This window comes from Lonchura striata, chromosome 2 (genome assembly GCF_050655825.1).
Source record: "Lonchura striata isolate lonStrDom1 chromosome 2, ASM5065582v1, whole genome shotgun sequence".
Lineage (NCBI taxonomy): Eukaryota > Metazoa > Chordata > Aves > Passeriformes > Estrildidae > Lonchura > Lonchura striata.
In genome coordinates, this window is record NC_140704.1 from 88,437,975 (window position 1) to 88,461,146 (window position 23,172).

Below are 23,172 nucleotides of genomic sequence, written 5' to 3' on the forward strand. Positions count from 1 at the left end.
CATTGGCATTGGAGTTGTAAGACAGGAATTTGTTTTAATTTCTAAGTTATCTGGGCATTTATTTGTACTCCAGAAAGGGCTTGATGATATTTTCTATTTTTTTATTTGATTGCTTATTTGATTTTCACCCCAGATATTTTAAAATGAAGGACAGTATTTTAACAAGGCTGTTTGGTAGTGCAGATAAATCCTGAGCCTATTAAATGTGTTTCTTACTAACTCTGGTAATAGCATTTTGGTGAAAAATTTGTTATAGTGGTGAATTTGTTATTAACTTTTCCATGTCATTCTCACTAAACTTCCAATGTCTCCAAGGTTAAAATAAGAGCCAATGTCCTTTCACATCACTTCTGACCTAAGACTCCATCAAAGAGAACTGATAGTCCTTCCTATTACTGAAAATGTCAGAAAAACCCATTCTCTCTCAGAAGCTGAGTAGTGGAGCTCTTGGAAATCCTGAGCAGAAGCTTTGAACAAACAGGAATTCCCCCAACAGTACCTCAGGGCTGAGCTGGTGCTCAGGAAGCAAACTTCCAGTGACTTCCTGGTCCTGTAATCATGCTTTGCTTAAACCCCTCTGTGCACGCATGCTATTATGCATTAGCAGCTCTGAGACAGAGTATCTGTACAACTCCACTCAACAGATTTGGATTTCATGAGTGCCACTGAAAGTTTTTTCTGACATCATGTACAGTACTGGGGGGTCTCAAACTATGCTAATGTCACAGTATAATTTCTTGTAACAACATTCATTAATGTCACAGGATGATTTCTTGTAAAGACACAGAAATCTTTCTTCTATGTTTTTTTGTAAATTCTGTTTAATAGTATATAGATATGTATCTGTAACTTATGAAATCATAATAAGCAAACATGAGTGAACATAAGCAACATGATCCTTTTCAAATCCTGAAAGGCAGAGCTTGTTAGCTTAAGCTGGTCTTTAAAATGTTTAACCTAGGAACTTCACAAAAAATGTTCATTCCCCTGAATATATTTTAGAAGTAAATTTTGCATTTTAATTAAAGAAAAAATAAATTAAGTGTAGATAATGAACTGTTTGAGATTTCACATTCAGCTTTTAAGAGCTTGAGGAGGCTACCTAGAAAGAGACTGCTGTTTGTAGGAAACATGCCAGCTATGTAGAGAGGGGCCTCAGCTGTATCCTTTCAAAGCAAGGAGATTTTTCATTAAAAATGTGATTTTGTTGAAAACTTGTGCCACCTTTCAGCGAAAATGGTGTAAATGGAAAGAACTGATTTTACGATACACAGTACTTTGTACTCAACATAAAACACTGTTTCACCACTTCATTTTTTTACACTAGTTTGAACTCCATGAGCCATGTAACTGTGGAGTTAAAAGTAGGATGCAAATAGAGTAATGAGAATGGGTAAATTAGGTTCTTAATCATCACATTGTGAACACCTACTTGTTTTTTTTTTTGGTTCTTTTTGAGAGAAGACTTACAATTAAACCATTGTCCTGTCTTAAGAAGATATTACAAAGTACCTGGCAGCTTAGAGAGTTCAAATCCACTTGACTTTTATTAGAGGACCCTTAGGGTACTAAGTATACTTTCTAAAGAATCATTTAAAATGTACTAACTACATGTTATACTTGTATTAAAAACTGTCAAAACCCATCTTAGTAATATTTCATATTATCTGTAAGAATGCTTTGCTTTCTTATTCTCCATTTTGCCTACCTGGAAAGGAGTCAAGATGAACATGATTATTTGCTTGAGGGTAAAACAATAATTTTTCATCATTTAAATTAGAGTTATGTATTGCAAGTCACTCATTTAAATAACATGAATGTCTTAAAGCACAGTACATGTGAGGTCAGAATAGTTCTGGGTGTGTGCACCATTACATTACAACTCATAAAGCCTATGTTTGTAGCTCAGGATTATTAAAAATACATGTCTTATGGGCCGTTCTCATGAAGAACTTCCTTTAGCACAAAGAAGTTTTTGCTAAGTACAAACCTATAAATGATATTTTAATTAGAACTCACTGACTATTCCTAGGACAAGAGCAAAAAGGAGACTTGTAGAACAAGATGTATCTTGAGCAAACAGCATTTGCGTCTTTTGTTACAGAAATAGAACACACACCTCGATTTCCACAGCATGTCTCCAGCATCAAGATAAAATTACTCATATTAAGCATCAGGATGAAAGCATAAGTAAAGAATATGAAGCAGTGCATTTGGTATTGGTTCTTGGTATTCCTTTTAAGCCCCTTATAGATGCAACAGATATTCCTGTTTCTTTTGTCTTGACAGCTTAATTGATAGCCAAGATACAGAAAGAATCTTGCACTTCAACTTGACTAGGCCATGCCCAGTACTAGTTTTGTTCCAAAGGAACAAAATAAATGCAATAAAAGGAAAATAGAGCATATAGGGAATACAAAACTTTATACGTAGAATAACAGAAAGAAAAAAAAAAAGTTCTTAGAAACTTTTCATTAAAACTTTAAACAATATGGAAAGTAAGACATCCTGTCCCACGAACACACTCTTCTGCAACACCAAATCAAAGCAAACCATGGCTCAAAATAAAGAGAATATTTTTAGAAAGAATAACAGATAATCTTTCTGATGCTGATATATAGATTTATATAACACACCATTCAGATCTGGAGCATATATCTTGCAAATGAGTATAAACCACAGCCAAAAATAATAATAATTAAAGAGAATGTTTAAAAAGAAAAGAAGCCAAAATCTCAGTCAAAAAAAAAAGTTTTTTTTTTTCCCAGCAGAGGAGGAAGGAAGGCAACAGAAGAATCAGGATAGCAGAGGCAACAGGAGGTTCAGAAGTATGAAGGTCATAGGAAGGCAAGGTCTGTCAAACACGCTTGGAGTATGAAGGGAATGATGCACAACAGTAAACTGTTGGGGGAAAAGAGTAAAAGGGATAACATTATAAGTATTTTGTAGGTCAGTCAGCAGAATGGCTAGCATGCTCAGTAACATTAAAGAATCAGATGCCTAAAGGAGGTGTAGGTGCATGGGCACGTGTTAAAATTTGGAATTCCACAGTTGTTCTAAGGGCCTGGGCTCATGTATAAGCTAACTCAATCCTAAAAACACAATACTTACTGATACGCAGTATGTCTGTGAATTCTGCTCTACTTGGCCTGCATTTTAATTCTCCAGAAGGAACAAGATAGATTATATTGGAGATTCAACTTCATTCTTTAGCTTCAGATTGCCTGAATGAGTGAGAGTAGTGATGGCAACAAAAGCCTCCTAAGCCACACCTGCAGGCATACTTGCTTTAAAGACCACCTCTGAGAAAGAGAAGGCTGGGTCACTTGACACATGCCTTATGAAGCAGTGTATCATGACAAGCCCAGCAAAACTCCCTGCACAGCAGCCTTCAGTTCTCAGCAGATTTAAACACACGTGTAAAAGAGTGAAGTTTCCTCTGCGTTTCTACCTATTTTTGCTTCAAGCTAACAAAACCTAACTCTTAGAACTTAGTCCTGTGAAAGACTATATATCTATATCTATACCTATATATATCTATATATCTAAGGTGCCTGAAAAAATATGACTGAACTGTTTGCCACACTGTCATAGCCTTTGCCAACTGGCTTGTATTACCTGTTAATATATCAGTGATATAAATGAAAAAAAATTAAAAATTAAATATATAGACAAGGCTCTTTTCTGTTCTTGTAGCACCTTAAAATTGACCTGGTTTTATTCATCAACCAGTAATACACATGTCATCTACAGAAAATAAAATAGTGTACCCACATCTTCACCCCTTAAAGACCTTCTAATTAAGGGATGCTTGACTATTTTTTCTACAGTTAAAAACAAGGGTAGGTTCAAATCATTATTTCATTTCTTCAAAGACAGTGCACTTTCTGAAATTTACAAATCAATCAGTTGTCAAGTCTTTACCCAGTGTGAGCCCTGAGTTCATAGTACTTTATCCAGTGCCAGAGTGAAAAACTTAACTTCAGCATCTCACCCTACAGAATGGTAGAGCATATTGTATATTCTTTCCCATAGAGTTTTTAATTTCTTACTGCATATCTTAATGATAGTTCATAACTAGCCAAATAAAGGGCTAATGTGGAGTTTCATAGGAGTACTCAATTTACTCTAGTGAGCTGGCTGACATTTCAAGGCAGCATGTTTCAGCTGCTTGTCTAGGAGCAGCAGTCTTTCACTATGTGCATTCCTTACCTCAGGTAAGTAGCACAGAGCTTATGATCAACTCACATATTTAGAACTTCACGAGCAATGTGATATAACCAAACACCATGCAACAATCTCCATCTCTGCATTCCCAAAGTACAGTCAATCTTAGAATCAGGCCATGAACAAGCTGATTAGTAAGATAAGGAAAGAGAAGGGATCCCATAAACACATCAATTTAAATGTGCACACAACATGCAGCTAAGATTCTACCAGACCAAATGTTAGAGAAAAGGTAATGTAATTAGAATAAAAATATTTAAGAGCAAAAACTGCAAGGAACTTTTGTACCCTTGTTTGTGGAAGATATTCTTACAATTTAATACAGAAAAGCTCAAGTATCTTACTAAAGGCCATACTCGTGAATGACTTACACTCCACATAAATCTGGAAAACTCAATGAGCAATGATTGCCACCACTCTCTATGAAATGAAAATCCCTCAACCTGTGTCTTCCAGAGCACAAAGAGACAACTGTGTGTTTGCTGGGAGGGAGGCCTGCAGGAAGGCAGGACAGTACTTCACAGACAGTGGCAGATCATGAGTGAGAATTTAAACTCCACGTGATCACAGAATTTTAACTTCTAAATGGGATTTTTTTTCTCATGGAACACACATTGCTGTTGACAGTCACCAACCCAGCAAATGAAGACCACAATTGTAATCAGAGAGCTGTTTTGAGAGTGATTTCAGAAAAAAAACATCTTTTAATAAGACCTGGTATCAGCAGTTTATCGTCCTCCCACCTCATTCTATGAGAAAACACATTTACTGAGGCTAGAGTTAGGAAGATTGAAAATTTTGTTCTTTGAATCTACCACTCAAATCTTATTTGCACTGCTTGAGGCATTCTCAGGCAATAAAACACATAGTTGCAAAACATTGTTCTTACAGGGCTCAATCCCTACGGTATCTAAGCACCTTTCAGAATGGCATTAGGCAATGTAATTAGCATCTGTCCTACGTGCTGCTGTCTCTCATGGGTATATCTATACACACTTCTCTTGTGTAAATCTACACACTTATCTTTATCTAGGTAGGACAAAGCATAATTACAGACCTAAAACTTGTCCCTCTACAACACTGATGCTTTATGTCTAAAATAAGTACCCACTAAGCTCTTGCTCTCAGTAAATTGAGGACAATAAAAACTCACATTATGTTTCTATATACAAACTTAATCAAATCCTTTTGGCTGACATACTGTGTTTGTTTAAGAGCAGATGATCACACTGATTACATCAGGGTTGCATTGATTAAAGGGTATTTGATCAGTAAAGTAGATCAGGAAGGCATTGCAAAATAACAGTGATGGAAACTCAAATGAAGCAGAAATATTAATGCAAAGAAGGCCACAATGGATTTTTAATAAAGAAAACATCATAGGCAAGCCGATGATATCTAGAACAAAAAGAAGATTTTAAGTATGATATAATTTCTGTGCATAAGTTGTTAAAGATGTTTTAGGGTTAATCCTCAATAAGATTTAGGTTTTCTGTTAGTATGAGCTCCTTAATTTCCATTGTCAACTCCAATAAAATTTAACAATTTTTATCTCCTCAGCACAGATTTGTCAAATAGTGCTTTAAAGTTAACTGGTATTCAGCAGCAAACACGCCCACAACAATGTATTAGAGTAACTGCCACTTGCAGAGCGCTTTTGGTAAACATAATGTCCTGGAAAGAGACCTTCTGCCATATTAGTAGCTAATGGAGACATTTCTCTATCATGGTTAGGAGACACCCTCCTAGTCTTCAAAGAAAATGCATCCATGAGATGTCATAACGTGCAGAGCTTTGCTGCTTTTACCGGCTCTACATGGGTGTGCAGGGCAAGCCCACAGGGAAAATAATACATGATCAAAGACTTGGATTGTGTACAAAGATTTAAAGGCAGTCAATGGATAAGCATGAAAAAGCAGCATGAAAACATGCTTTTCACAAGTCCATGGGCATGTGAAAAATATTGTACTTCTTTATCTGATAACTATTATGACCCAAGGTGAAGAGCACACAAAGGACTACTCAGAGATTCCAAGAAAGATGTACCCATTAGGACAGGAAGGCTTCTAACAATATACAGTGCCTGTAAATGGTTTAATTTTCTTAAGGAAGACACTGTAATTGTCAACCTAGACTGAAGACCCATTGACTCTCAAAGGAACTCATCTCTGAAGAGACAAAAAAATTGTTAGTACAGAAAACCAAATTTGGGGAATTAATAAAAGACAAAATATTTGTTTTTTTCAGTTGAACACGGCAATAAAACTTGATGGTTACTTTAAAATGTACAATGACGAGGTATTGTGTGCAAAACTCTCTCTAAGCAAGTGTTTTCCTTACTTTGTATTAATTAGTTACACTGCATTGGGCATTTTAAAAGACAACAGGCTGGAAAAAGGGGGAAAAACAGACATGGATGTCTAAAGAGCAGAGAGGAAAGTCTGGAAAATCTACACCTGAGAGTAGTCATGAAAAGAATGGAAATGAAAATACATATATTTTCAAACATACGTTTAGGTACCAGCTCTGTTGGTGCTGTAACATCTGCTTCTCTGTTACACACTGTTGGATCCACAATGTCACTGCCAGGAGGAGGGTAAGGTGGGGGTGGGGGGATCACTAACTGGGGGGGACCCCGAGTGGTGCCCCTAGGAGGCTTTTGTGGCACCTGCCGTCCATCACCTACAGGGGGATCAATTGTCTTGTTACTTCATTGCAGGATAATGATCACTCTGTTCATTTTTATTTTTTAAAAACACACTGATTCTCCCTTATCCACATCCAAAGTCTCCCTGGATCTAGTCCTGCTCTTACTTGCATCCAAATAGTTAAGGGAGAAATAAAAGGTCTGTCTTAAACCAACAGCAGTGGGACAAGAATTGAGCCCAACACATACACGTACATTACAACTACCAGTTAAAATCTCTGGTTTTGGCAGGCATAATGAAGGAGAAAAATAGTTAAGCAAACTAAAAAAAAATTGAAAAAAGCTGCGTAAGAAAATATGTTTTATTTTATCTTCTGAACTGTCAAACTGCCTGAATTTGTTGACCTCTCAAATACTTTATGTGATTATTTTCCTGACTCTTTCTGAGAAAAAGAGGAAGATGCCTTAGGTCACTGTTTTGAAGTAGATATCTTACAGGCTTTTCTGCTCTTCTTTTTGAGTCAGTTTTCATTATTTTGACATTGTAGAGAAGCAGATGATTTTTTTGCAAAATAGTGTTTGAAGCTACTGAAGGAAATGCCCATAACTTTGTTGGGGGGATTATTTCAACACTATGTGCAATAACTAAAGATATACATACATCTTTGCACTATACTCTGTGAACAACTTTCAATGCAAAAAAGCCCTTGCCAGTTGGTAGTGTACTACCATTATTTGAGCTATCATTATTTGGAAAGAGGTTGAAAGTGCACTGAAGAACCATGACTACCTGCTTATTCTGCTTTCATATCCTGCCTCAAACATGTGCTGTGGTCATTGCTGAAGATGGGTGCTGTCAGAGACAGATGTTTGGTCTGATCCATTCCTACACTCTCTGGCTTGTGCTTTGGGGCTGTTGAGAAGGGAACCAGCACCAAGGGGGAAGAAAAAAGATTAAGCCATTATGATTTTATTATGATTTTTTACTTAAGAGTCACTAGTTTCCAGAGGAATATATTCCAGAGACACAATTTAATGCTGGCAAATGTGCAAGCCCTTTTTTTACTGCTTTGAGGAAATTTGGCACAATACTTCAGTGTCACAATAACTGATTCAGTATTGAATACTACAGGGAACTTGCCAGTTTGAGAATATTTTTGATTGATCTTTTGCTGTTATTCACGTGTCTAATTGAGAGCTACACAGGTATCTTTTATACTTTTTTTCATCATGTGGCTGACTAGTTCTTGTAGCATGTTTTTTCCACTCAGAAGAGTCTTGCTTTTTTCACAGCTTTTCTCTCATGCTTTTAGAGCCATCTGTGCTTTCTCATTGTTTTCTTGTAAGGGCCCTGAAGAGAGGCTGTTTTACCAACCCTCTCCGGCTGTAACATTTTTTCTTGTTAATGAACACATTCATTCAAGAATGTAGCAGGAAACAAAACACACTGAAGACAGGGCTACTGTGGGACGAGTTCTTTGTCAGTGTAAAATAATAAGGCTCCATTAAAGCAAATGATACTACAGAATCCTACATGAGCAGAGCACTCCAACAAGCACTTATGTACACAGTACTGAACAGACTAGAAGTAGCTCTGCTCTGCTATATCTCATCTGTAACATTTCAGCACCAATACAAAAGAAAAAGTACACTTATAAAAAGTTAAAGCAACAAATGTCATCAAAAAGTGGCCAGCAGGACAAAGCATGAGAAGCAGCAGAGTGTGACCTCTGTAGTGATTAAAAATAAACCAATTTGCTGAAAACTCCTGTGTTATTTGGCCCACCAATAACACTGCCCTCAGAGAGTTTAAATAAGAGATGTCAATGGAGTTGAATATGTCACATGATAATGGATTCCTGCTGCTACATAAATGCTGAGGCACTGAATGTGAAGCATTTACTGAAAATAAATGCTGGAACAAAGCCAAGAGGTTTCTTACTAAACTGCAAGGCATTTGTAATGTAAGCAATTAAGTATGACAGAATGTCATATCTGTATGTCTTAGGCATTTTATGAAACATGAGGTCAAAGGCATGAACTGAAGTGCACTGAGTGCATTACAGCACTTGAAGAATGATTCTCTTAATGTACTGAAAAATGAGTTCCAATATACAGGGTCATTATCTCATAACTTGACCCATCATAAAAACACTTTGCATGCTAGAAGCATTATCCTGGTGTCTTCACTCAAGGAAAGCTCTCACCAATCTGAACATGCTACCAGGCAGATAAGAACAGAGGTCTAGGAAGATGTTTTTCAGTTTTCCTCTGTGAGTAAATGTGGTGCCACATGCAGCTGAAGCTACAGTTTCTTTTGTTGAGTCTAGATACATATAGCATTCCTTTGAGAGCATCAGTTCTTTTCTTCCACTGATTAGCTAAAGAATTGTCAGATAGTGATTTATAATAAAAGTGAGGATGAAATTAAAAAACCCCTAACTTTATATAGGCAGTTGATGTCAAACTGTTGGAGGACTATATGAAAATCAAATGCCTTCAGGAAACACTGAACCGAGTTGACTGTACTTTGGTCCTAGCAGAACTTCATGGCTTCAGATGCATTCAGTATTGCCTCACCTATCTCCATTTATTAGCATTTCCATTTACTATTTCTGTATTTCCATTTACTAGCAAACCAATATGACCTTCAAGGCGCAGAATAGGCTCAGGGCTAGTGTTTTTGAATATAAAATTTGTGCTGAATATTCAAATCATCTGATGAGTATTATCTACATTTTACTACCCTGTGGTACTCTGAATAGTGCCATTAAAAAAAAAAAAAAAGCTAATATACAAACACTTATTTCCAGACTTTCATTCTGCAGAGAAATGTAGTTTTTCCCCAAGTTACAAAAGTTTCCAAACTCACAGCATAACAGAATTAAGGCAACTTCAAACAGTGAGTATTGAAAGCACATGAATAGGGCTATTCAGGAGAAAAGAACGCCTCTCACCCATTGTGCTCTTCCTCTTGTCTTCCCTGTCTTCTGTCCTGTTTGGCATGGCAGGAGTGGGTGGAGCAGATGCAGCTGGTGGAAGAGGGGCACGCCTCTTCTTTTTCCTTAAATCATTCAGGGATGCTCCTTGCGATATCTAACAAAGTTGAAAAATAAGCACAGTAAAGGATATATTTTGTTGGTGTTGTAAATTTTCAATAACAAAAAAAAAAAAAGTTTGCCATATAACCTAATTTCTCAGCACAGCATTTTTATAATGAACATTTATAGTGACAACCAGAGATTAAAGAATTACAGTAATATTGCACTCAGAAAAGGAAAGAGACAAGAACTGCTGATGAGTGTCACAGCAGAAATACCAGTCTGGTAGGCATTTGATGGTTTTGGAAAAAGTGAACTGGAGAGCCCAACACTCAGCAAAGCAGAGTATGACACTATGTATGTTGTTAAGCTTGAGCCATAACATGATCTTCTTTTCCCATTGGTTTCTTCAAACATTAAATTATGGTTAATTGGCATGTATAGTGAATAAACTCTCATTTCTTTTATTTTCCTCTCAAGTTCTTGTCTAAGGACTTCGGAGACAAGAATCAGAATTGCCTGTTTGCTTGCATATGGGATCACACTGTACTCTATTCATGTCTACTGGACTTCACAGACCTGCTTTTGAAGGTCTGTAACATCTTGGCTTCCAATAATTGCAACATGCTGGTTGCTATGCCAAGACTTCATTACTGTCTATGCTTCTTTTAAAAATATGAAATATGTTATTACAAATGAATTTGGTTTCACTTGGTTGCACAATATTTTCTGTAGTTTGTTGGAGCTTAGCTCTACTTCCTTTTTCTGGAAAAATAATAATAATAGAATAATGTAGGTAAGTCTGTGGAATTTTTATATTTGAAAGGTACTGACAACACTAGTCAGTACCAGGCTTTGCTGAGGCAGAAAGTAATGGTGGCTGCCCACATATAACATGCTTCTGGTACTCCTCCAAAGGAGTCTTCAGTTCTTTGATTTAACTGCTCTGTCTATCCCAATACTTCTTTGCCTAATATACAGAACTGTGAGTGGTTTTCTACTATTTCAAAGGCCTAGCTAATAAAAAATAAAAATAACAATCATATTCACAATATTTCCTTTAATCCAGAGGATTAATGAACCCTTAAAATACAATTGTTAAGGGAGATTTCATTAAACAAATAGTAGCTTCATATTGCTTAAATCTACCACCAGATTTCAGAGGAAAGACACTCATTTACAGGTTTCCTTTCTTACGTTGAGTAAAAATATCTGAGAATAAATGAATTTTACTTTATCCTAAAAAATTAGTATATGAAGAGTCTCAATCACTTAGCCTTCCTTTCTAAAAGCACTCTGGAGGATCTTATATTTTACAAAATGAACCCTTTTGTTCCCACCTTTGATGATTACACTTTAGCCTCCATGCCACATGACAACTGGACAATTTCTACCCCTTGGGGAACCTGTATCCTGCATGGGAGAAACTTGGTAATAACTACATTGGACATAGAGTGCAGCAACCAAGATGAGTTGCAGCTTCACTCCAAACAAGGGTGGGAAAGAAAGGTGTCCTGGTCCTAGTTCCTACTATCATGGAATATGTCAGCATTTAATATTAAATTTCCACTAGATACAGTTCAGGACTAAAGCCAGTGAAGCAAATCTGGACAAACTTAGGCATTGTAAATGGGCAATAATGTTAGAAATAACTAGCAATTTTGTGGACCTAAATTTTGGTCACCAAATTTAATAGAATTTAAAAAGCGTTGGACTTATGCCCAGAAAAGAGCATCACACCAAATTCTTGAAACAGATACAGCACAGTTTTAGAGCTCCACTGAAAAACTTTTGCCCAAACTTATAGTGTTTCTCCATATTAAGATGGGACATTCCACTGACAGGGAAACTGCCTATAGTGATAGGAACTAACTACAACTAACTGAAGCTGAAACAGAGTGCCCAATACTGAGAAACTCCATTTAGTGAAAGAGGCTCATCAGGCTTTGGTTTCGAGGGAAATTACACCAAGGACAGCCACCTAATGCTGCATTCTTCTCCACTGAAGAAACTGGCACATATACAATTTGAAAAAAACAAAACATTCTTCCACCCTGCATTTTAAATAACTAACAACATTCAGGCACTTAATACTGTATCTTGATTCTTCAGGATACTATCTTACAGAAACAAAGAAAAAAAGAAAGAAAATTATTCAAGTGGTAATTTTGATTACTACAAAGACTGCAAAATTCAGTTGCTATGGAGAACTCAAATCATCTGGGAGACAGGCACCATCTGAACTTTCACAACACTTCACAAGTACAAGCTTGACTTTTGCAGCTGTTTAATGGCATTTTGCAGCTTCCATCTTCACTTCTCCGTCTCCAAAAGGAAAAGTGATTTTATTTTAGGACAAAAGCTGGTTGGACTGGTGATTTAAATGATAAAGCTAGGAAATCTTGACAATCAAGGCACAAAGTAAGAAAATGTGTCTTCCCACTTAAAATGTTAGAGATCAATAATCACCCATCTCCGAGTACCAGATGAGTGAAGGATGTTAGCTTAGTATATTCAAATCCCACAAAGACATGTAACTGCATCCCTATATGAAGAAAGGATCCTTGTTAGAAGTCAGATTATCCTTTTCAGTCAAATCTTAGTCAAATCTTCTGAGGAACATTAGATAGATGTATGGGTGATCTTGCTGCTGCAGTAAAATAATAGGCTAGGAAATAGCTAATGCATGACCATAATAATGAAAATTTGGTGAAATACACACACAAAAATGCTTTTATTATACTGTCAGCTAAGTGCAGTATTCTTCACAAACACCATAAAGAAGATGAAAAGCACGTTTAAAGCCAGTCATGCTACAAAGTACATAAGAAGTATCTAGTTCAAGAACAGGTCATAAAAATTGTTAAAAGTATCTTTAATTCCAACATGGGTAAACCTATGAGGCTAAATATAAATGGAAAAAACACAAAGAACATTCTATTTCTTTCTTTCAATTGTATATACAAACCAAATAGAACTCGAAAATAATTTGTTATGGCTGGCTGCTTCTTTTATAAAGAAATCAAGCCTTAACAACATTATTTGGATTAATTTCCCATTGAAACTTTGTTACAGGCGCCCCTCTCTAACAGAGTATTTCCTAGTCTTAGCACTTGTGCTTCACCTATATTTATGAACAAAAAATTATTACATCAGCTTATTACAACTAATACATAATAGGAAATTATGTTCATTAAGTTCTGACTATAATTAATACCATGAAGTGAGCTAGAATAAAAGAGGTCAATATGACCCAAATCTGAAAAATAGTGCCATTTCTTTTCCCCTACTGATAATACACACAATAATTAAAGCAAAACCATCATATTCATGGCTCACATGCTCTTTGAAAAATACTTCCAATATTGCAAACAAAATATCTGGGCAGTTTGCTGAATGTGTTTCCCTACTGTGAAAGCTCAACGTAACAAAATTTGGGGGCTCTAGATAATATTTGAGAATATATTTAGAGCATAACAACAACATCATGGGGAGGTTACTTGTCAAAATTGTGTAGAAAAGAATCCTACAAGATCAATGCTTGAAATTTTCCATCAGTAGTATTTCACAGTCACCCTACTTGCAAACAATCTGTGGACACTGTAAGAGTACATGTGTAAACTAAGATAAGTTTCTTTATGTGTAAAAGTCCAGCATTGTCTTTGGGTCAGGTTGCAATGAATATGAAGTAATGAACAATATTAAAGGAGGCCCCAATGAAACAAAAGTTACCACTACTGAAAATTCATCAAGCATTCAAAAACAAGGAGGTTCTCAGACAGAATTCCAGTATGAGCTCCACTCCTTTGCCATGCTTGTTCTCTATTTACAGGCCAGATACTGGTTTTATATTTGTCAGCCCTTCCCTTTTAAATTTTCTAACAGAAATATTTATTTATAAAAGTACAAAGTTGTGGTCAATGCCAACGTTCTTTAATCCACAGACCCAATTAGGCCCAAATTCACTGAAGGTTTACAGCTCCTAAAACTGAGTTTCCTTCTGTAAGCCAGAAACTGTGCCATTAATTTGCATAGTTTGTGTTTCAAAATCCAAACCAATCTTTCCAGTATTTTTATAAACATTGCAAGAAACATTTTTCCTATGGCAACAGATTTTTTCCTTTTACTATCACTCCTATCATTTTGCCATAGAAAGGGAAAAATCTTGAAAACCTAAGAATTTTCCAGTCTCAATATTTAACAAAATTCTCCTTAAAGCAATTTTCTTCTTGGTCAAATAATATAGCTACAGATGATACAGATGTATCAGCAATAGAATCATGTCTGGAATAAGGATTACTTTTAAGGGATGTCAGATTATTGTTGAGCATATGCAAATAAAAAATTGTGTAGCATATGATATAAATGGTGTGAAGAAAGTCCTTATACTCTCTTGCTTCTTCCTCCCTTTTATGCAATGCTACAACATCAGGACCTTTTATTGTCTTACAGAGGAATTCACTAATTTGTATACAAATTATGTTATTCGTGGAAACACCAAATGACTGCAGAAATTATTTTTAGAAGAAAAAGAATTGGAAAAAGGACACAGATTCAATCACCAGCACACCCTCATTACAAAGTGGTTCCATCATCCCACACTGATCAGACACACAGTCTGATTTAAGTGATCCAGATTCTGATACACCTGCTGGTGATGACATCATGTTGGATCAGAGTGCCTATTGAATCTCAAAAATGTTTAAATGCAACCCAAACAGAACAAAAACCCCAGAGCTAACCTGTAACTGAACAAACAACATTATCATGCCACACTATGTGTGTATGATCACCTCAAACCTCTTCCCCCTGCAAAAAAAAAAAAAAAATTAAATCTTCAAATAATTAAGGGGCATTTTACAAGAATTCTAAAAGAAAAAAAGACACGTTAATTAATTTTCTTTAAACTCTTGATATAAATGCACTAATCCTTTATAATATGCTATGAAAGATAAGTGGTAGATTGGTATGTAAGATTTATGGGTTTAGATTTAAAGACATATTACTATGACATAACTTACAGCAGTTAAGAAGAAAATATTTTGATCCAGCAAGAGTTGTTCTAGGAAAATCAGACAAATAAATCTTTCAGCTGCAGAATGGAGACATTAATCTCTCCACTAAACTTGATGATATAAAAGCTATCCTGCCCAGCTGATTCTGCATTTTCACACAGCAACAGATGTTTCAACCTGCCTAGCACTAGAAACCACAAGAAGTCCCAACTGAATATTAATGTGTCTTATACAACATTTACTCATGTACCTAATATTCCTTGGACAGGTCATACATCATTAGTCTTTTCACTGGCATACACTGACAAAGGAAAATAAAGTGAGCTCTCAAAACTGGGCAACTGAGCTAATGAGGCTGACCACTTTAAGCTACATTGACTAAAATTGTCTATTCAGCACTGAACTCCTCTACCTTCTTTCCTTATTGGGTAGTATCCTGTTTCATTTGGTTAAAAGATGAATGTTTAATGCAAAACTACACAAGTGCACTAAAATACAAGTATATTAGAAACTGCATTCAAAGACAGCACCCTGATGTCTCCCAGAAGCGTGTCCTTACTGTGCAGAATGCATTTGCGTGGGTTATTTAAAATACTTACTAGGATACCATGCAGTACAACAACATATTACCAATACAACAGACTCAGAGATAATAAAAAATGTAGCACACTTTAACTCTTTTAAAGAGGGTATAATTTGGAAAATTTGTAATTTTGGTAAAATGCATAGGAACTTTAGAAATTAGCAAATAGTTTTTCTGCATTTTACTTCCATTCATGTTGATGTGTTGGATCTCAAAGCCTGGCAATAAAATGAATAAAAATAGGCTTAGCTTTAAGTAAGTCATATGAGTAAGTAAGCCAGGATAGCAGGACAGATATTTGGACCAACAGCTTGTGTAACTCTGGACACATCACTCTCCTGGGTAACAGATGTAGATGGAGACTCCCAAGCTACTGCCAACTTGAGTTTAAGTCCACAAGAATAGCAAGCAACTCCAGGAATAGGATAAACATGTTTTAGTCCTGACAACACCACTTTCTATTAGGGGGCTTCCTCCTGACTTTGAAACCGTGCTCTAAAGGTGTCTCTCTCACCTGATGGCCATATCCCAGCTGTACTCCTGTACCAGCAGTGGTACTCCCTGCCTCAGCTTCCGAGCTGCTTTGCTGATGGAAGTGCTCAGGCACTGTGGGAAACCTGTCTTAGAAATAGAGTGCAAACCGCATCTGCCTTCTGAAAATAACCCTACCATTAATAATTTAATCACATATCACAGTATTTTGCATAATTTTGTCTATAATGCTTAATTTCAGATTATTTTTTATCATATAACTTTGGTGTTAAACAGAATTTTGTAACAAAATTTCATATTGATTATTAAAAATCAAGTTCTGACTGCAAAAACACCTCAGTCTTAATAACAGATAAAAGCTTACTACTACTGGATTTTATAGAAATTTCTATGTTCTTGTGCTATTTTATTAACAAAACAAAGAAGACAAAAGGCAAGTATGTCCTTGGCTGATTGGTGACAGAAAGCTAAATCAGTTAACACAAGAAAGCCAGTACAAGGTGAAGGGGCAAGCTCATTTTTCCATCTGTTTTTATAGAACACACCCTTTGTGAAATGTCACCGTCAAGGACAGTTAAAAATTAATGCCATTCTAATCTTTAAATCCTTTAACATGTTCAGTTGAATGTGTCAGACAGGAAACTATCCATAAACAAATCTGAGATGTTAAATTACTAAGATAGCTGTGATTTCCTTCTTTGCAAAATCTCATTTCTAGCTGCAGTATTATTTCCACTCAAGGAAATCACTGTACAACACCAAATATTTTCACATGCATTGAAACATGTAGACTACACAAGTCTGCGGATGTTTGCTTTGGCAAAGAATTGAACTTCCTCTGTTTCTCAGAATACAATGTAATTCTCCTCATTTATGTCTTCATTTAGAAGGGAAAAAAACCAACAAGAACACCTCAAACACTTAAAAATCACATTTTAAAGCCACCACAAACTGATTTCCTACCAATATTCACTTGTCCTCTGCAGAAGTTTTTTAAAAAAAGGCAAAATCAACCACCAGATTTTAATCTCATACTTGTGCACATCTTTTTAGTTAGAACTATATAATTAACAAAACAACCGAACATTAAGAACAGTGTAAGATGCATAGTAGGAGAGCAGTTCATAGTTCTTTTGAGAACTTCGTCAATGAATTTGATATGATCAATGTCATCTTCTTAAGTGACTGCCTTTTGGAAATACATTAGACTAAGAATTTTACACATTATCTTTTCTCAGTCTTGCATCCTGGATTATAGACTGGATGACCAGATGACCTGCTTGTCTGTCCTCAAAAATCTCGGAGATACCATGAAGATTTGCAAAAGTTATTTTGCATCTTTTTCCAATTTTTTGCCAATAGGAAGTGTTGTAGCCTAAAATCTGTTAGGGCTAGAACATGGAAGGGAATTCACACAAGCATATGACAAGGAGCAAGAAGAACACTCTCCTTTCTACTTCCAATAAGTGACATACTTCCCTAGACTTTAAATTTTCTTCTGTAGAGATAGCCAAGTTAAATTTCTAGTGCTTAGCACTAAGTCCTAGGCAATCACCTTAGCAGTCTTCTCAATTTAGAGAAAAACATATCTGATTATTTCCAGTGTTCTACCTCCTTCTATCAGCCTTCTCCTTCCACAGGCACATAGAATGCCTGGGAAATATGGTTTAGGCAGTAAGTCAAGCAATAGTTTCTGATTCCTTTCCAATTCGATAGGTCCATAGAATGGTTTGGGTTACAAGGGACCCTTAACAATCACCTTGTTTGTGCCATGCCTTCCGAGTGCCCCATTCAAATTCCCACTCAGTCAAGTTCTTTCCAGCACCTACAAACATCAGCCAAAAGCCCCTGAATTTCCACAACCTAAAAGCATGAAGAGGGGAGAAGGGTATCACAGTATCAATTAGATACTTTACTAGGACTGTAGCATAACATGGGTCTACATCAAGCTGCTGCCCACAATTGTCAAATTTTATTATCCAAAATTACAAATAGATTCTGCTATGAAGACTTGTTTGAGGAACCCATCATGGCACACTGCTTGTTAGTTAGTCACACCTGGAAGTGTCAGCAACATAGAGCTGAGCAGGACGCAGGGGTTGCCTACTGGGTCTCAGGAGGTGAGAAATTATATTCTCATTAAGAGAGGCATGCTGCAAAAAAAAATGAGGTGCCTATTTCTCTAAGTGACCTATGGCAACTTTAAAGAGGATGGTGCCAGACTCTTTTCAGTGGTGCCCTGTGACAGGATGAGGAGCAATGGCCATAAACTGAAGCACACAAAATTGCACCTCAACATGAGGAAGAACTTCTTTACCCTGAGAGTGGCACAGCTCTGAAACAGGCCAAGGAGGTTGAGGAGTCTCTCTGTCTGGGACAGAACCCCTCTGGATGTGTTCCTGTGTAACCTGCTCTAGGGCACTCCGCCTTAGCAGGGAGGTTGGACTGGATGATCTCCAGATGTCCCTTCCATCCCTATGAATTCCATGATTTTGTGAAAAATAGCTTGAAGTAGCAGAGAACATTTTTTTTTAAATTATACCTGTGATGTTTTTCCTTATTTTCTTAAATAGCTAAACCATGACTATGCTATTAAGCTATAGAATTAAACCTGATTGACACATTTACTTGGTTAATTTTTCTATTCTATATTGTTTTATGTTTTTAATTTAAGATCTATGTAAGGTGAAGTTAGAAGCAAAGTCTGAAAAGTTATGCAAACCCAGTTTCTAAATTAAGCACAGTGTTAGGGTCATTTTTCATCACTCATTGAATGCCAGCTCTTCAGAAGTCTTGCTGCTCAAAATGATCTTTGTCTATTAACTTCCCCTAAATACCGTGCCCAACAAAGCCTCATAATTACTTGACACATACTTTCTTCTTTAATGAGAGCTAAAGCTTATGATGACATCAGCCTGTTCTATTTGTCTGAGACTTGCAAGCCAGATGAAGTTTACTTACTGAGCGTTGCAACCCTGCCAAAATTCAGGGCTGCATAGAACAGCATGTTCCAGCCCTAATGCCTTGCCAGTTTTCAATGAAGTGCTTGACAGAGACCACATGTGGAGGTCAAGTGATGCTATCATGATCTCACCAGATGGTAAGTTGTGGTATCATTCCCAAGGCAGGTAGTATAGTCTGTTCAGAAACAGTTGGCAACTGAACCATGAACTCACAGCCAGAAGCAACTGGATTATTGTAAAAGATCAAGAATGCTATTGATGCTGGAAAAAAGACTATTCCAAGAATTCTTATTGCACATAATTCAAAGATTCAATTATCAAGACATATGTTTTCTTGAAAAAAACATGGGAGTCCTCTTGCCAAACAAATCTTGCATTTTTGCATTATTATTATGTTATGAACATTAAATTCTAATGTAAAGTCACTGTAAGCTTACCTTGCTTGTGTTCCTGCATATATATTAAACATCACCAGGTAACTCCAACTTTGGTGTCAATTCAGAGGTTATAGCTACACAGGTTAGAGTGCAGGACTGTAGTACTTTTCAAAAAACAACAGGAAAGTAGACCATGGAGGAATCTTACAAAATTTTATAATTACATTCTCCAAACCCTCTAAAATAACAGCCTATCCAAGTCAAATTGTGAAGCACTCAGCACTCCACAAAGTCCAGCCTTCAGCTAAAGCAGGTAAGCAATTTAAATTACCAATGAACTGATACTGATTCTATTTCCTGGACAAAGTTGCAAAAAACCTATTTCTGAAACTGAAAAAAAACCACATAGTGGATTCCTGTTACAATGTAAAAAGCCATAATTTAAAGCAGACCTCAAAATTTAAAATTCTTCTGGTGCAAAACCTGTTAATTGACTGTGAACATTATGAGAGTAAAGATTTTCCCAAAGGGATATTGCAAAATGAGTCTTATCTCCAACTGCACTTCTGAGAGGCTGTACCTTCTTGCTAACACAAAAACCTCTACTGAAATTCTGAACTAGTGCCTAGTTCTTACTGGCCAAGCTTCAGGAAAAAATATAACCAGTTGTAGTTAATCGCTTATTGACTGAGAAAACTTAAGACTTCTTTTAAATAATTCATCACACTGTGACAGCTTACTCTATTTAAAATTACAGGAAAAAAGAGTTGAAAGAAAAGAAGGGACAAAAAAGCTGGTGGAAAATAAGTTGGCTGCCTAAAAAAGTTTCCTGAAGTTATTGAAATACTTTCTGCCCCTCTTTTTTTAATGAGACACATGCTGTTAATAAATAAATGTGCAGCAACACGAAGTTGAGCATTAGGACCAATAAAGAGGATGAGTAGTAAGTTGGACTGAAATAACAGAATTTCTTTAGCAGAAAATTCTGTAATACATTATTAAAATGCAACATACCCTTAACTGATACTCTTTGGACATGTTGAGAAAGTAGTCACTACACTGCATGTATCATTTAAACTGTAGTTTTTAATAACTAATTTAAATGAATTAACGTCTTTAAGTGCACATACACCAGAATTATTTTTTGGAGCTGTTTTTATCATAAAAAGAAGTACAAATTGCTCCCTTTCTCTAGCAACTTTTTTTAGCCTTCCTAAATTTCATGCTTTACATGACAGCAAGATAAGCCTTCAGCCATCACTGCACTTTACTCTTTTCTTTTAATTTTGGCCTGCATCATTTATCCAAACCAAAGTGCAGCTGTTAGCTAAATTAAGCATCCAAACTGCACAGCAAACATTATCTGATGTGCTGGCTTCATGTTTGCTATCTGATTATTGTTTTTTAAGACATGAACAAGTCTGGCTATTTATCATTCAGATAACTGAATGTCATGTTTAAAGCTCTTTTAAAAATGAACAAAATACCTTCAAATTGGAAATTAATTGTTGAGTTTTAATTTCTTAGTCATTTACCATAGTATAGGGCATTTAAAAGACCACAGGTTTTCTTACTACTCACTCTTGTTTCTACTAATTGGTTCTGTACACCTTGATAATGGTCTCTGCAATAGGATACCACTAGCCAGGTTCAGCTCCATTGGAAATATGAAATACATAAAACCTTTCAGATTTACGATTGCTTACAGACTATTGTTTCTATAAAATTTAACGTGTGTCATCACAAAATTTTATATCTGTGAAGGGCAACAGTTTATACATGACTTTTTTGACAAGGCCATTAAGTGAAAGTCATTAAGAAAAGCTCCATCCTTATACGCTCTTAAAAATATATTGCCAAAAGTGGGTAGACGGAGGGAACACCCAAAGAGATTGACTTTCTATCTCCTGAAAGGTAGAAATATCATCATTTTCTAAGTTAAACAATAGCCCTGTCACTGCACAAGACAGAAGCATCTCAACAGTTCCTTTCGCAGAGGACCTGCAACCTAGAGAATATATCTGCAATGTACCTGGATCAGATACTGAATTGAAATTCAAAGGGATCACATCTTTCATGTTGCTTTTTATTTTGTTAGTGAAAAGCATGTGTCCTGTAGAGTCCACTGGACATCACCCATACAGCTCCCAGCCAGCCACCTGAAATATGAACTGTATAAGTGCATCTCAGTATTTTGAGGCACAGCCCAAGGGGCCTGCAAATATGATCCTCAGAGTCCTGGGGGGCTCTTTGATTCTGCAGTCACACTACCAAGTCATAAAATGCATAGCAGGCAAGTTGCTTTAGTGTTGCAAAATTCTTATTGGCCCTATGATTTACTGGCAAAACTTCCAGCCTCATTCTGCAAATGCAGTTTTGCACTTAGAAGCACCAAATAAAGAGACTGATGACTGGGAATAGCAATCAGAGGCAGCTGTTTCTGTTTTTAATAAGAAACATGTTTTTCTGGTCATCAAATTACCACTGATAAGAAGACCTAGTGAAGTCATTGTGAATGCTGCCAGTGACTTTTCTGGAGTGGTATCAGATTATATGAGACAATTATTTGGGTATGACTCTCTTCAGTATTCTCCAAAAATATCTGTGTGTGTTAGATCAAGGGTTCTGCTCAGGATTCTTTGGACTGTGGCAGGTACCTACAAGATAGCAAAAGAAGAGGAAAAATATGTTCAATACTACCTTCTCCCAAATACTTTTGTGGCTACCAATCAGCTACATTTTAGGGACTTTCTGATGTGATTTATCTTTCAAAATTCATAATGGCTTTGTCATCTTTGCAGCATTTGTTCAGTCTCCTCTTAAGCCTATGTAAACTTTTAGTGTCCATAACAACCTTGGTGGACCAAGTCAGTGAAGACCCATGTGCTTTGACTTGGGGAGTTTGCCTGTTTCCTATTAGCTCCAAATGCTCTTGTAATGGCTGGCTGAAAAGTCAAATCCTTGTCCATAGTCTTCAGTGACTTTTTCAAGATGAAGAATCACTGTTTACTTAAGTTGCACCATTGACCCTGTACTAAACTACTCCACACCTTTGATCACCTTTGATGTTCTTCCATGAGTCATCCTACTCTGTAATAACCTTCTGAAGCAAGGAGAACACTGTTGTAGTATTCAAGATGGCATAAAAAAGCTCACAATACAGTGGTGAATAAAACTATCTTTTTACCCACTTTTCCTCTCCTAAAATGCTCTGAATTGGATTTGCTTTTTTGATTGCTACTGAGCTTGGAGATTATTTTTTTCAAATAAAAATGCCTTCTGATCCTATGATTTTCCTAATCAATTACTGCCAGCAGAGAGATCAGTATCTTACAAGGTCTTAGGAAAAATTAAGAGTGTTTTTTTCTCATGTATACCACTTCACCTTTCCCTGCACTGAATTTAACTACTTTCATCTGCAAGTGCTCCCAGCACTCAGTCTCATAAGGTCTTCTAACTGTTGCTTTTCATACTCAGTCTTAGTCCTTGCTATCTAGATAACTCAAGTAGGAGCAACAAATTTTCTCACTGTTTCTTAATATAATTTCTTAATATGATCAACATGGATGGTCAAATACTCCAAGGCTTCTGCAACATTTCATCACTAGATGAGCAGATCATTTAGTCCTAACCTGCAATCTCTCTTTTCTTTTGTGTCTGTTATTTAAGAGTAAAATGACCTTATTATGGAATTGGGACTTGGTTTCCTTACAAAATTCTTGATGAGGGAACTTGGAAGCTTTGTGGAAACTCAGACAGACTGCATCAACCAAATCACACCCATCTGCTTGCTGAATGCATCAAGAGTACTGTAAGGGATTTGTAAA

The 23,172-nt window shown here is 36.3% G+C and overlaps 1 protein-coding gene across 19 annotated transcripts in view; it reads right to left on the bottom strand.

Annotated features, from left to right (window-relative positions):
• COBL (cordon-bleu WH2 repeat protein) overlaps positions 1–23,172 on the bottom strand; it is a 156,401-nt gene that overhangs the window by 41,951 nt on the left and 91,278 nt on the right. For 18 of the 19 annotated variants that reach the window (XM_085571749.1, XM_085571744.1, XM_021546896.3 and 15 more), the window contains 2 exons: positions 9,832–9,970; positions 6,739–6,909 (listed from right to left, as the gene is read on the bottom strand). In XM_085571749.1, coding sequence (XP_085427875.1) covers positions 6,739–6,909; positions 9,832–9,970 — 310 coding nt within the window. The remainder of the gene's footprint in view (positions 1–6,738; positions 6,910–9,831; positions 9,971–23,172) is intronic. The other variant, XM_085571756.1, reaches the window with a different exon arrangement.